Raw genomic sequence first — 13955 nt, forward strand, 5'->3', positions numbered from 1 at the left:
GGCATTCTTTTCTGTGACAAACCCCTACTGAAACAACTTGTGCTTGAAATTCTTCCCTCTTCTTTTGTTCCTTCCACCCTCTACACCTTTCATCACAGGCAAGCTTCTTCTTATGCCTTTGTTTCTTTGTGTTGTCTCCATCCCACCCCCCGCCTGGCTCATGGCAGGAGGAAAATACATCATATACAGGGTGAAGACTTCTAAACCACACATGCTTTACTTCAGCAAACAGGCAAAATGGGAAAAGTTTAATTTGCATATAGCAGTCACATATAGTCACGCTTGCAGCAGGATTAAAGTGAAATATTAATAATGGTGAGCATTTCAGTTCAACGACAGAGGAATGCGTACCACTACAGTAGTCTTTGAGTTCCAGTGCTAAGCAGATGCTTCAGCTAGCTTCCTAGCTTCCATTTCCTGCTTAGCCTTTTCTCTCAATTCCCTTTCTCTCTCAATGAGAAGTGCTTGTTCTTGTTCCCACTCCTTTAGCTTCTGCTCATGTTTTGCAATGTCTTCCACTTCACATGCTGGCAGCTTTTCCTTGACAAATTGGGTGGTCAGGGTTAACAGGCTTTCAGATTCAACCTTGTCAAGTGAATGCAGCTTAGAGCACAGCTCCTGTCATAAAAAGGGATTCGGTGGGGAGTGAGAATGAGAGAGCCAGTCAGTCACAAAATAGTCAGCCACAAAATACGTCACTATTAACAACCAATACATTGCTGTTTGAATCTAACTATTAGGCAGGCCATACAGGCAAAGTGTTTCAACTGTAGTAGCTGGTACCATTTTTTGAAATTCTAACCTCTAGAATAATTTTTTTGAGCAATAAATCTAAACCAATGAAGTTTCATTTTTATTAACCATTGAAATTATATTTATTTTTCCAAGTTCAGTTATCTGGTATTAACAAAGATCAGTTGACCAGTCAACTATAACAAATATAATCTAAACACCTTACCTCAAAACCAATTGAACAATTTGCTCCACACTGCCTGCATTAGTATCCCTCTCAACAGATGCACATCACTTTAAATGCTCTCTTGCTAATGGCATACTCCCATGATTTTTCTTCCCAACAGTTACTGTGATCTGACGCTTGACTATGCTTACACAGACTGTACAATAGCACTAAAGCAAGGGATATTTTTTCAGGGATATTCTACACTGAAACTAAAAGCAGAGCTTCAGTAAGAAACTCTGCAGTATTTCTTTCTTGAGCTTTACTTATCTAGATTTCATGCAGCATAAAAATGTTAATTCACTTAAGATGATGAATCATCCAGTGATACTATTTCTGGCTTTCTGGAATATTTAGCCTGATGGCTCACTAACAATCTGATTAATTGCCTTAAAAGTGCAGATACACAACCAAGGAGGAGTCTCCTAGAGGAGAAAGATGACATGGCACTGGCAGATTCTTTACCCCTCACTCATTAGATAGCAACACATTTTCCTGACTCTTCTTTTAAATAAAACATTTTACTGAGCCCAACACTTGCAGAAATGTTTAAAGTAAGTACGTGTCCTAACGAAAGGTAAGGTACATCCATGCTGCTTTCCCAGGCCCTTTGAATAAAGCCTATTGTTTTGCATTGCAGGATGATGGAAAGAAGATATGGGGATCACTCACCTCCAAACAAAATGGCAATTCTGGGGCCCTGCAGATATCCAGACTTCTACTTCCAGTTATGACTGGAAGGTTATGCACTGTGCTGCGGGCGCACAGTGTTCCTCTGACCCCAGCCCACACTGGCAATAACGTGCAAAGGCACTGCCCCTCAGCTCCTGTCTTGAGGCTCTGCCTTGTTCTTACGCAGTAAACTCTGATATCCCCTCTGAGGCCTCTCTACTTCTCTCTGCCTTAGCCAACACAACTACCGGCTTTGTTGTGTTTTGCCAGACCCTTGAAGGTTTGAACTGGACAGACAGCAGACAGACTCTTTGAAATGCTACGCATATAGGTCTGAGGGGCTTGGGTATTTGGCTGTTTGTCTTCTCATTTTATGATAAAAAATGAAAACAAACCAAATGGCTTTGAAGCTAATGGACTAAAGCAATACTCAGTAATATTTAGAAGTATTCGTCTGTTTCGTTTGAGATGTCAGTATGTATACAATGCATCAGTGAGAAACATGAAAAGACCATACAGCTTGGGTCTGGGGAAGGAACCTGACTATGCATGTTTACAGATGAGATATTCAGTTTAAACGTAACTGGTTTAGATCCTTCAGACTCTCCCTACTAAGCACTACCATGGATGTACTGAAAAAGGGGTTTATGGACTGAACCTAAGCAGTATGAATTGAAATACAGAAAGGCACAAACTGGAAACTAGCAGGAATCCTCTCCTAAGCCACTGCTGGTACCACTGAACTGCTGGAATCTTCCCTGCTCTGCTGAGACACATTAGTGAAACTAGTTTAGAAAAGCAGCGGCTCTATGTCCTGCAGGTACCAAAAGGGCACATTCTTAAGTGGCTAAATCATTGATTTTTATAAGCAGTCTCCAGGGCTCTGCATGCAGACAGTTGGAGAAGGAGCACTGCTTTTAGAGAGGGTGTTCCCAGCATTTATGTGACTAATGCTTGCCCACTGATCATTGACACAGACGGAAGGAATTGCCTGAGGAACACTGTGAGCCTCAGCATACGAGACCTGAAAACAGGTAATTACAACACGAATGACAGTGTCAGACAGAGAGTCTAAGTTACAGCTCTAAAGGCTTTACCTGGAAAGAGCTAAATGCCCTCAAGTCCTGTTTGTTTTAGTGGAAGTGAAGGATGTGCTGCCTCTCACACACAGTATCTGTTAGGCTGACGTGGCTTTTTCAGGTACTTTCACAAATCGCTGTTCTCTATGAGACATGAAGTCCAAGTACGTGTATAAAAGCCATGCAGAACAAGCTACAGTTCTAGACACGAACTGTATGTCTGCAGCAAATCCACATGCTTTTCCTCACATAGCCAGATGTATGATTTGTGAAAGAACTGAGCAAGCAGGAGACATAAGCAATTGGTTTTGAGCTCAAGGTGAAAGACTGGGACATGCTGGCTAATGCAGGACTGGATAAAGCACAAAGTGTTTTCAGCAGCAGAAGTGCAAATCCTGTGTTGGGTTTACATCACATGAGGGGCAGATGATCTGTGCTGGGACAGCAGCTGTGAATGCCAACATCACCAGGCTGCTTCAGAGCTGCCACCCTCCCTCAAGCTTGTATGGATTTCTAGTGAACTTCTCTGCTCTGTGAACTATGCCCACAAGCGTCCAGGGGTTCAGCTGGGAAGACTGGCTGGTGCTGGCCTAATGGATTTGAGAGAAGAGTCTGAGAGCTCTTTCAGGCTCAGCTGAAATGGCATTCTGACTTGAGAGTTCATTTTCTCATCCAGACAACCAGAAATTGTGGCTTATTTACATATAAATTACTGTTGGATGCCTAGACTTCAGGAGGGCTATGTCTTTCTTATAGTCAGACTCTTCTGGCGAGAGCTTAGAGCTAAGCATTGGGACTGCAGTTTGTTGGCTCAAAGTCAGGGCACTCACTGCCACACCAGGGAATGCCTGAACTGGGGTTAATTATGGAACTTGTGGAAAGGTTGAGGTGAGAAGAAAACTAATCCTCTTGGCACTAAACTGTCCCCAATTTGACATTTAGGCCTTGTTTTGAGCAAACTGCATAATTTTCTTCAAGGCTAGACAACAGCTAGACAATGACAGACTCATAAAAATGTCTCACTCCCTCCTTCAAAGGGCACTTGTGTTTACCTAATTCACTGTAATTCATCCAGGCATTAATTATCACATGCTGAGCACCCACTGATTCCCAAACACTTTAATTAAAAAGTTCTAAGTGCCTACAAAGCAATTTTAGTATCTAAAGATTAGTGGCAAATAATTTATGTAAATAAAAATTAAAGAAAGCAAAGGTGTGTGTATGTGAGGTGAAACCATTGGATACTAGTCTTTTAACTTCTGAAATTTCTTTAGAACAACAATGGTCTGTATCCAGAGTAACTGTCCAAGGTCATGACAGCAACAATGAAAAGTGATGGGCTATGGAAAGAGTACGGCTCCTGGAACTATAAGCCAGATTAGTTTCAACCTGGGGTATTTGATTTTTACCACAGCACAAATCAGAGATGATAAAATAAAATGAACTCATTACATAGCTATGAGATCAAATAAAATGCACTCATTATATAGCTGTGCCCTAATGAACAACTGTTTGTGTTTCATATTGTTATCATCAGCATGACGACCTAAAGATAAAAAGGAGGCAATACAGGCCTTACTTAATTCCCCAGACTGAAAGTATAGGATGCAATGTTCCTACTTAATCAACACAAATGGACAATAAATTCAGGATGGTCTCATGCCTATTACAATATATTTTAATGAGCAAGAGCCCACACAAGGTCAGATAATGGATCTCTAATGACATACCACTTTCGCAAACAGGATTGGATTTATCATTTTGATGTATGAAAAGTGAAGATAAAATCCCAGCAGACAAAAGACAAGTGGCCTTGAGCATTTATGTCTTTGTAAGCTGCTGCTTCCTGTTTGAAGAATTGAAAATACAAGGTGACATCAGTTTCAAAAATGCCAGGTAGGACCCCTGATGCCCTGAAGGGGTGTCAGTCTACTAGCCATAATAAGTCAGAATATATATTTTCTAGTATATATTATGGAGATCTACTACAGCTTAGAATATTTAGATAAATGAAACTCTCTTACCTTGAATCGGCTGTAGTACTCAGGTGCTTTAGACTGCTCTGTTTCTTCTGATTCTGCACACCGTGACTTCTGCTCTAATTCCTTGACTTCAGCTGATTCTGGACCAGGTTTTGCTTCAAGGACAGACTGCAAAATGGTCTCCAGAGCATCAATCTGAACAAACACATTTGTCTTTGTTAGCATAAACAGTTTAGAAATACAATCTGAGTAACGCTGCTGTCACGTTTACAAACAACTTCATCAGTTACAATGTATTTTGAGATGACTTCTGTGTATAATAAAAAGAAAACCAAATTCTTAAAGGAAATGGGACTTACTCTTGGAAGAATTTTATACTGTACTTTTGGACCTTTGAGGTTAGACATTAAATCTCTGCAACAGAACAACTCCATCAATCCCTGCCAACAGTAAAACTCCCCACAACTCAGATGCTGACCGGTATTTGCAGACCTGTCAGGCTTTAGGCTAATGTCTCCTCTTGGCCTGATATCTGGCCATGAATACTAACGCTAAATGGTAGTCACAGTGATAACAGCACTAGCATGATACACAATCACAGATACATCTAAATAAGGTATTACTATGGAACGTTTGACCAATATAATCTCTAATAGATCATCTCAATACCTCTTTGGTGAAAAGAAGCAGGGAAATCACCTGTTCATCAACAAGAACATTCATTCCTATCATTAGTTTGATAATTTAACAGGAAAAATGGTAATGTAGGCATATAATATATTGGTATAGGTGCATTTTTAATCTGTGACACCTCTGTTCTCTTCATGCTTTTGTCTTTTGAGGTAGTAAGAGAACCATCCTCTGCTAATCTAATTGCAGTTGTATCAAATGAACACATTAGGTTTACTAAGGGACTTGGTAAGTCATTTCTGTATGTATTATTGATACAAAACATGGAACTGCTATATGGATGCTGCTGCTGTTTTGGGAATAACATAATCTCCATAACTGGAATTATTGGATGCAGGTTGCCTGCATTTTAAAGTTCAGCTTTCACAAATGCAAACAACTGTTATCCTTTCATGAATCCTAATTCTGAATGTTTAGCAGTAGGATGAAATAACTCTGTGTAACCTTTGAATCTGTGATGCTTTCTCCAAGCAAAAGGGATTTTGATACTTACGGTTTCATCTTCCTAGCATACAATGCTAAAGGAATATAACTTGCTAAAGGAATATATGGTTGCTAAAGACCAAGTGTATAATGCTAAAGGAATAAAAGTTAGTCTTATTCAAAATAACATTCTTGACACTGAAATGTAATCTTTAAACTAGCAGTACGAAGTAAGCAGTAAAATAATAACTGTGCTTCAAAATACACTCATTAAGAGACCTTCTCAGACAACTGAAAAAACCAAAACTTGTCTTGCTTGTTCAGTTAACAACATAGCGCAATACTAAAACAGTATTTCTATTATGTTAAGATAGTCATGGCAGAGAGAAAATCAGACACCCTTCTAGTCAGAAATGAATGAAGCTTAAAGCCTGAAAGAAAAGTTGGTGACTGATAATGATTGGGCAAATCACTTGAAAATGTTTACACCAAAACTCCACAGTTAAAAAAGTTAATTTGAAAACTTCCCTTTTGGATAATGAAATTTATTCAGCCAGAAAATACTACATTTTGGAAAAGAACCAAGTTCACAAAACCAGGGCTATGTCTTTATCAAGTAACTCTGACTGTGCAGGCATGCAAGGACAATGATTTATAACACGGCCTGTACTTCTCAGTGCTGTGATATGAATTTATAAGAAATGCATAATTGTCCTGCCCAAGAGAGGCCCAGGATACTACAGAAAAAAAGGATTTATGGCACTTAAGATGCATCATATCTGCTGCTGAATTCAGTGGAAGCTGACTGACCCCAATATTGACCTGGTCAGTGCTCTTAGTCCTTCACCCTTAGGAATACTGCATTTTAGTTGGAAATAGTAATTAAAAATATCTTGTATGGATTTTAATAGGAAAATCTTAATGAGAATTTAGGTAGAAAAGGCCAGATGATACAAATCAATACACTGTAATTACTTCACACCACATAAGGATATTGACCAACATATTTTCCTTGTTTTCCCTTCTGCATTGGGGTCACAAAAATGCATTAGAGAAAAATTATTTTGATAACAACAAACCATCCAGGCCTGATCTTGGTCCTCAGCTTGGTGAAACTTATGTGACTTGCACTATTGTTTATACACTGCTACCTAAAATCCAAATGAGGCCAAGTATCCCTTCAGGGGAGTTTCTGTGTGGCTCCAACAGTCATTGCTTTTTGGGCTCTACTACTGGGTTTGTACAGAGACACTTGCAACATTAGTGAGTAACCAGTAATAACCTTGTAAGTTCTTAGTTGTTCACTGAACAAACTAAAAAGTGTCTCTGCAAAGAAAGCATTGCTAGGTATTACTAGCGTTTAGTATTTTTTACAGTATCCGTACACAGAAGGAGCGGATCTTCTATGGACCTGTTGTACCACAGACAGATGCAGCCTTGTTTCAACACTAGGATGTTCATCTACGACCCAGAGCAAGCTGAGGACTTCCTTAATTTGTCTAGGGTTTGTAAGCAGAAAGAATCACAAGTGTATTAGGGTGAGTTCTTCAGACTTGGAGTAAGGAACAAATCCCCAAAACCACACACCTGAAGAGGTAACTCAAAATGGTGGAAGTTGCAGATGTGACACTTCCTTCCTTGCACTGTCCAGTATTACACAGAGCTGCTTCCGAGCATGAAGCAATACATAGGGGAACCTGCTGAGCAGTGCCCTGGCCTTTGTTTGTCAAAGGAAATGCAGAAACTACAAGCCTAGTAGTGGTGCTAGCAAAAGGGAGATTCCCATCACCAGAGACACCTTCCAGAAAGAGTACCAAGAAGAGGAGCTGAGACCTCAGTGCTGTTTCTATGCTCCAGCCCATGTGGTGGTGGTTTCCTAAGTTACTTCTCCTAAGCTGTCTGATTCCAGGATCAGCCTGATGCCCCACAGCACTCCTAAGCCCCAAGTCCCTTAGTCAGTGCTGACCTCACAAATGGACCAAATCTATCCATCTCCCCAACTGAGGGCACTACAATCCTTCTAGAAATCACTCTGTACCGCTTTTGGACCAGTATCACTCAGGACATCATCTCAGAGGGCACAGAATACATGCAATTAGCCAGGAGAGGAACAAGATTTGATATTTCATCCTCACAGCTACGAAGTCATGTCTCTGAGTTCAAAAGCTTGGGAAACAAAGGTGTCTTCCCATCCCCACAGACATGTGCTTCCTGTGACAGAGACCCAGATGTCTTTATAGGGAGGGAAAGGCTTAGGAAACATACTTAAATGATTGTGGCAATAACAGACACTCATTCCTAAGGACATGCCAGTAGATAGGATCACTGGCTTATCAACTGAAGCAGTGGTTCTGTTCTAAACATTACTACTTCTCCTGTCTTCTAAGGACCTGTGAAATATTGCTGAGCCTCTTCTCATTAGCAAGGCACAGAATTCACTGGTTTTACTGGAGTTTGGCTTGTATGAAATTCCCTCTGTTCAACAGGTTATAGCCTTCATACTTACAGCTTCCTTGCAGATTTTGCTGTCCCCTGACAATGAAGCCACATTCTCCATTACTTCCAAGGCTCTATTCAAGTATCCAGGTGTCCACATCAGTGGCATTAGATTGTATACAGCTCTTAGCCCTTTATTCAGCTCCACTTTCCCTGTGATAAAAAAATACTTTAGTGTTAGTACTTCAACACTTGAGTCTTAACGGAATCCTTATGGATTGGCTCTGTTTTTTAGAAGTGACAGCAAGTGTCTGGCTTTTGTAGTAAAAACAACACACTCTTCTACAAAGCTACTCTGACAGAACTGCTATTACCTTATTTTATTGAGGTGCCTTCTTTTTGCCCAACTTCACAGCTATTACATGTAGCCTCTCCCCTCACCTAGAAATTTTGTCCAGACTGAAAAGAGGAAAAGTGGTCCGGTTTTCTCGCTGTCTGGCAGTTGTAACAGCAGCTCTGAGGAGGACGTCTAGAGATCTCAGACAAATGTCTCCTTAGCCTTCAGGGACTGACTGTGCAGCATGCGTGCACTAAATCTGAGGCTCTGGACTCACCTCTGTGGCCTTTATGGTCTACTCACACAAGTGTCATAGCCAGACTGTACAGTATTTACAGTACACTCTCTGGCTAACCATACAGCCTAGTACCCCTATTTCTGCTGGAGCTTCCTGAGAGGAAATATGGGAGACCTGCCAAAATGAAAATTTTCTTCTTGATTTAGGACATTCTGTGCAACAAGCTCTTCACTGAATTTAGCAGGACCTTTGATGCACAGCATCACTGAACATGAAACTCCAGCGTAACAGAGGAAATGTACATCACGTTGCAGTTTCTGAGTACTAATTTACTGTGATTGTCACTCTAAGGTTTTGATTTTGTCATTGTCAATGTAACAAATAATACCACTTCATTGTAGCTTACGAGAGTTGTATCCAAGCTCTCAATCTAATTTGCATTCTGGCTATAATGACACAAAACTTTGAAACACACCTTACTCTTCTTTACATGGAAGAGAACAGTTTAGGAAAGGCAAGGTAATAAGTGCACAGACAAAGCTCATGGACCATGGCTAAATTAAAATAGCTGAGGTGCTTGAGGCCACTCTGTGCCGGTAGACATCTTTCACTCTCTCAGAGGTCGGTTCTATCAGTGTTGGCAAGACTGTGGAATACGTGACATAACAGTAAATAGCTTTTGATCTACTGAATGTCAATGTCATGGAACAAGTACTACTGCTCACAGACAACAGCGAAGTGCATTTTTGAAATACAGCCACTATTCAACCAATCTATACAACATAAAAAACACTCCAAACTGAATGCCAGCGGGACGGCAAAGTCCCTATTTGTATCAGTAACTCCACTGAACAGCAAACCATAGCTCTATGGAGAATCCTGCTTTCAATTTAATTTTCACATTTACCCCCCTTTTGACTGAAAATTAGTTTTTTGTCTTACAGTCATGATAAATCCAAATCAGCATCCTAACTCTGCCACTACACATTGTATTTTGAGGCCACATTTTAAGAACAAGTCCACTTTTTATTACCCTCAATAAATTCTAGAATAAAAATACAATGCAGTAATGGAACAACTGCATAATCATAAATTTTACATTAAATAATTACTTTCAAGTAAATAATCGTACTGTAGAGAAGGACAAAACCTATTTGCACTATATTCCTCTAAAGGTTAGAGGAAATTCAAGAATTACTTACCTAATTCCCTCTTCCCCTTCCCTCCAATTCTGGATATACTCTGATCTAACTGCTCTTTAATAATGTAGCGTATCATTAGCAGTGAAGACTCCTTAACAGATACAGGATAAAGGCACTGCTATCTGCTGTTCACAACAGAGACATTACCTTTACAGTGAGTAGTAAATGTTCTAAACATAGTGTTTTTCAGGCTGTGTTCTCCAAACTTCTTGAGGTTTAAGGATTATTTTAAGAAGCTCACTAAGTAGAAAAAGAGTTTATTGTCCACAACCTTAAATATGTCTGAAGGAACTCTGTATTTTATTTTTTTTACATTTGTTGGTCCACAAACAAACCAACTCTACTGTTCTTTAAGAACATCTTCTTTCTTTCAGTTGCCAATCCAAACCTGCAGGGAGCCCTAAAAGAGGTTCTGAAGCTGTCTGATAAAGGGCATACCATTCAAATCAGTACTACCCTCCAGGCTTACAAAACAGGTTCGGTCTTAACTCTGAAATTGTTCCTTCTGCTATTTTTGCCTTTTTTTTTTTCCTTAGCCTTCTCCTTGATTACATTTTAATAAAGCAAAGATGCCAATTTAATTCAGCCACTGAAGACAAGAGAGAAAAGATGACTGAGAGGGAGGTAAAACTTACCAAGGAATGCATAGCCATACAGCTGGGAGCTAAAACCCACAGTGTTTGTTTGCTTTAGACCTGTAAGCACTAGTGATGCTCCAAGATTTCTCTCCTCTTCCCACTGCAAATAATATAAACTAAGTAAGCGTTCCTTGACAAACACAAACATAAAATGGCAGCAGTCAAAGACAGCACACGTGGCTTTCATCAGATGTCTTGGCAATAAAGTAAAGAATCATTGAACATGTCTAGTGTTCAGAGTTACAGTATGTATATCCTGAGGAATAGTACACATTATACTGAGGATCACCCCTCTTTCCAGAAGACTGTAAAATGTGAGTGGTTGAGATTTTCCATGGAAGTCAATAGTGCACCTCCTGCAGGACAGAGGGTTGCACTGATTTACACTGGCTCTGTCTCTGCCCTGTATGTCCCACCACATGCTTCAGGCTAACATTGCTGAAGAAAAAAATTACATGGCATCTGTGCTAGAGCAGCCTTCTTTTAAGTATGTGCTAAGATACATGCTCCACTATCCCTCACTGGAATAGGAAAATGCTGAGAGAAGAATATGCTGCTAATGCGTTGCTCTGAGTCCAAAAATCTGCACTGTGAAAAGAACATATGCAACTCACCAAGACCACTGTATGCCCCAGGATTAAAAGTACAGCTGTCTCTCCAGCTACAGAGAAGTACCAGATGTCTGAGCCAGACCACCAGTGATGGCTAAAGAAGGGCACCCAATCAGTAAGTACATTAAAACCACAAGAGTACTGTGAATTTTGTTTTGCTACGGGATAGTACAGTACATTTTTCAAGACCAGAGAAGCACAAACATCAATGATAAATGTCTCTTTACTGCAAGTGAAAGGAGGTGAACAACTCCCATTGCTAAGAAAATGAGGAAAAGGAAGGTATAAAAGGCAATAGATTGGAGGAATTCTGACTGTAACACATGGGGTTTGTGGCACGGTACTTCAGTGTCTTGTTTATTACCTTATGACCTGAAAAAAAAAAACCTGGAGAAAGGAAGAAGCCTTCTGAAAAATTCCCTGAGGTACAGTGAGTCTTAAAAAGCACAAAGGTTCTACCTTCTGGTTTAATGCATTATTTAGAGATGTCTTTTGAAGGTATGGCATTTTTTTGTGTCTCCATTCAGGTGCTACAAGAATTTGCATGTTATTGTCCGACACAAAATACTGTCACCTGACAGCCAGGCAAGGTATTTGCCTGACCCAGAAATGGGATACAAGGAGACAGGGCTGTTTCGTGCTGAATTCAGCACTCCAGCTGAATGTTACAGGAAAATCAAATGTAACCGGAAAAAACAGGGCTTTTAGTGGTCTAGGTTCTTTGGGAGCTAGCCCATTTGGCTCCAAGAGCTGGAGGAACTGCAAGAACTTAAAGTTAACACCTTTGCAGTGGAAGGTATCAATTATATTGATTGTCTGCAGCAGTCAAGGAGGAGACTTTCTGGGGAGAGCCAAGACCACTTAGGCTTTCAGTGGTGTTTACAACAGCAGAAAAATGGAAGCTCTCTATCACCAATGCTACACACACTAAGGACTAACACAGTTAGATTGCCCAAGATTCAGCTCTCAAAGATAAAAAACATTTCACCAGGCTGCTGGACCCTAAGCTATGGTCAAGGGCCTGTCTGCAACAGGACACTGGCTGACCTGTCTCACACCTTGGGAAAAGGGAATGGGATTTTTAGGAGCAGCTGAGCAGATCTCATAACTCTGTCTATCCCCACTTCTTAAATCAAACACAGAAAATTGGTACTGAGCATTATGAGGTGTTCAGTGGTACTCTGTATGGTGTATACATATACAAATATGGCTTATTGCTGTCTTTGGATGGGGTTACTTCAAAATGCATAGTAAATAAGTCACAGCTATATAAATACACTTGCCCTTAAGTGTGTCATACGACCATACCACCCTTGCTTGCATATTCAGCTTTCATGAAAATGCTACACGTACTGACAAGTGCTTGTCTTTGCACTGAGGATACACAAACATGGACAAACACAAAGGGAGAATCAGATTTTGGTCCCTCTGCTTTTCGTATACAAGTGATCAAGCATACTTTACTCCTGGGGAATGAAGAAGAATACAGAACAGGGCAAATGCACATCTGTTTTCTACAGTGAAAACTGAAATTACAATCCAGTTGAGTAAAACCTTAAGGCACCTGTAATATGCATTTTGGAAGATGCTTCATGTAAGACAAATGGAGGCTTCAAGCATTTTCCTTATGGATAACATGCTATTGAACGCTTGTGCCAAACTACATGAAAAGTAGCTGCCTGAAGTGACGGACATGGCAGGGCCCTTTGCTGATACCTAACTGAGACCCTTCTGCAAAGGTAGAATAATGCCTGTTCCAAGAGCCTGAACTGTCCTGTTGGCCTTAAGCAAGCAAGACGTGAATAAGAAACCCCTAATCCTTGGAGACAGAAGAGATGTAACAAATTTAGTTTTAAAACAAATACATACTAGAAACAATACACCCAAAGCCAAATGGGATAGTAAAAATCCTAGTGAAAATGCTTTATAATTCTGCAACATCCCCATTACCAAGCTCTAATGGTGAGGAATACTCACCTTAACAGGGTCCTATACAATAGGTGACACAGGTTTTCTGTGTTAACTCATAGAGGCCTCTCTGAACTGAACTGTCATTTCATAACCTTACAATGGGCATACACTACATCTGAAAATCCCAACACACCTTCCCTTTCAGACAAAGGAGCAAAAGAGGTGATAAGTTATTTGATGGCTTTCCTATTTTGTTGTTTCTTTTTTCTTTCTTCTGCAGTTGTAATAATAATGAAAAAAAAAAAGGAGTATTTATTTTTTCCAGGTAAACTTAGGGGAAATAAAATATATTCAAGACTGAATGCCCAACTGACTGCACCATGACACTTAGAAATGGAGGCTTTGTGTATCATTTTGAGTGTGGTCAGCTTACCGTATATTCAGATTTGATTGCCAAGTATTGGTATGAAACATAGAGAGAAAGAAGCTGTGTTGAGAATTCATCAAAACTTTCTTGCAGCATGATCTCTGTTACTACTGACATAGCATCTAAGGAGGAAAACAATACGTAATTAGCAAGTGCAGATTTCAACAGCTCCCTTTCGCACCCACTCACGTTCACTGATGCTTTATTGCTGTACTGTGTTTTGAAGTAGCTAGCGGGAAAGTTAAAGATTTCTTATGACTAGTAGTATAGAATTTGTCTTACTCACTTGGGTTATTCAAACAAACTGCAAGAGGGAAGAATGGGTTGAATAGCATGAGACCACAGCAAAGG

At 40.1% G+C, this 13955-nt stretch overlaps 1 protein-coding gene across 1 annotated transcript in view; it reads right to left on the reverse strand.

Moving 5' to 3' along the window:
- Nucleotides 1–215: 215 nt before the first annotated feature.
- MRPS27 (mitochondrial ribosomal protein S27) overlaps nucleotides 216–13955 on the reverse strand; it is a 48101-nt gene continuing 34361 nt past the window's right edge. The window contains exons 7-11 of the mRNA XM_030005525.2: nucleotides 13611–13726; nucleotides 10653–10755; nucleotides 8311–8453; nucleotides 4734–4886; nucleotides 216–618 (exon numbers count right to left, since the gene is read on the reverse strand). Of these exons, the coding sequence (XP_029861385.1) occupies nucleotides 379–618; nucleotides 4734–4886; nucleotides 8311–8453; nucleotides 10653–10755; nucleotides 13611–13726 (755 nt within the window). The 3' untranslated portion in view covers nucleotides 216–378. The remainder of the gene's footprint in view (nucleotides 619–4733; nucleotides 4887–8310; nucleotides 8454–10652; nucleotides 10756–13610; nucleotides 13727–13955) is intronic.

The sequence above is a fragment of the Aquila chrysaetos genome, chromosome Z (assembly GCF_900496995.4).
Source record: "Aquila chrysaetos chrysaetos chromosome Z, bAquChr1.4, whole genome shotgun sequence".
In the NCBI taxonomy this organism is placed as follows: Eukaryota; Metazoa; Chordata; class Aves; order Accipitriformes; family Accipitridae; genus Aquila; species Aquila chrysaetos.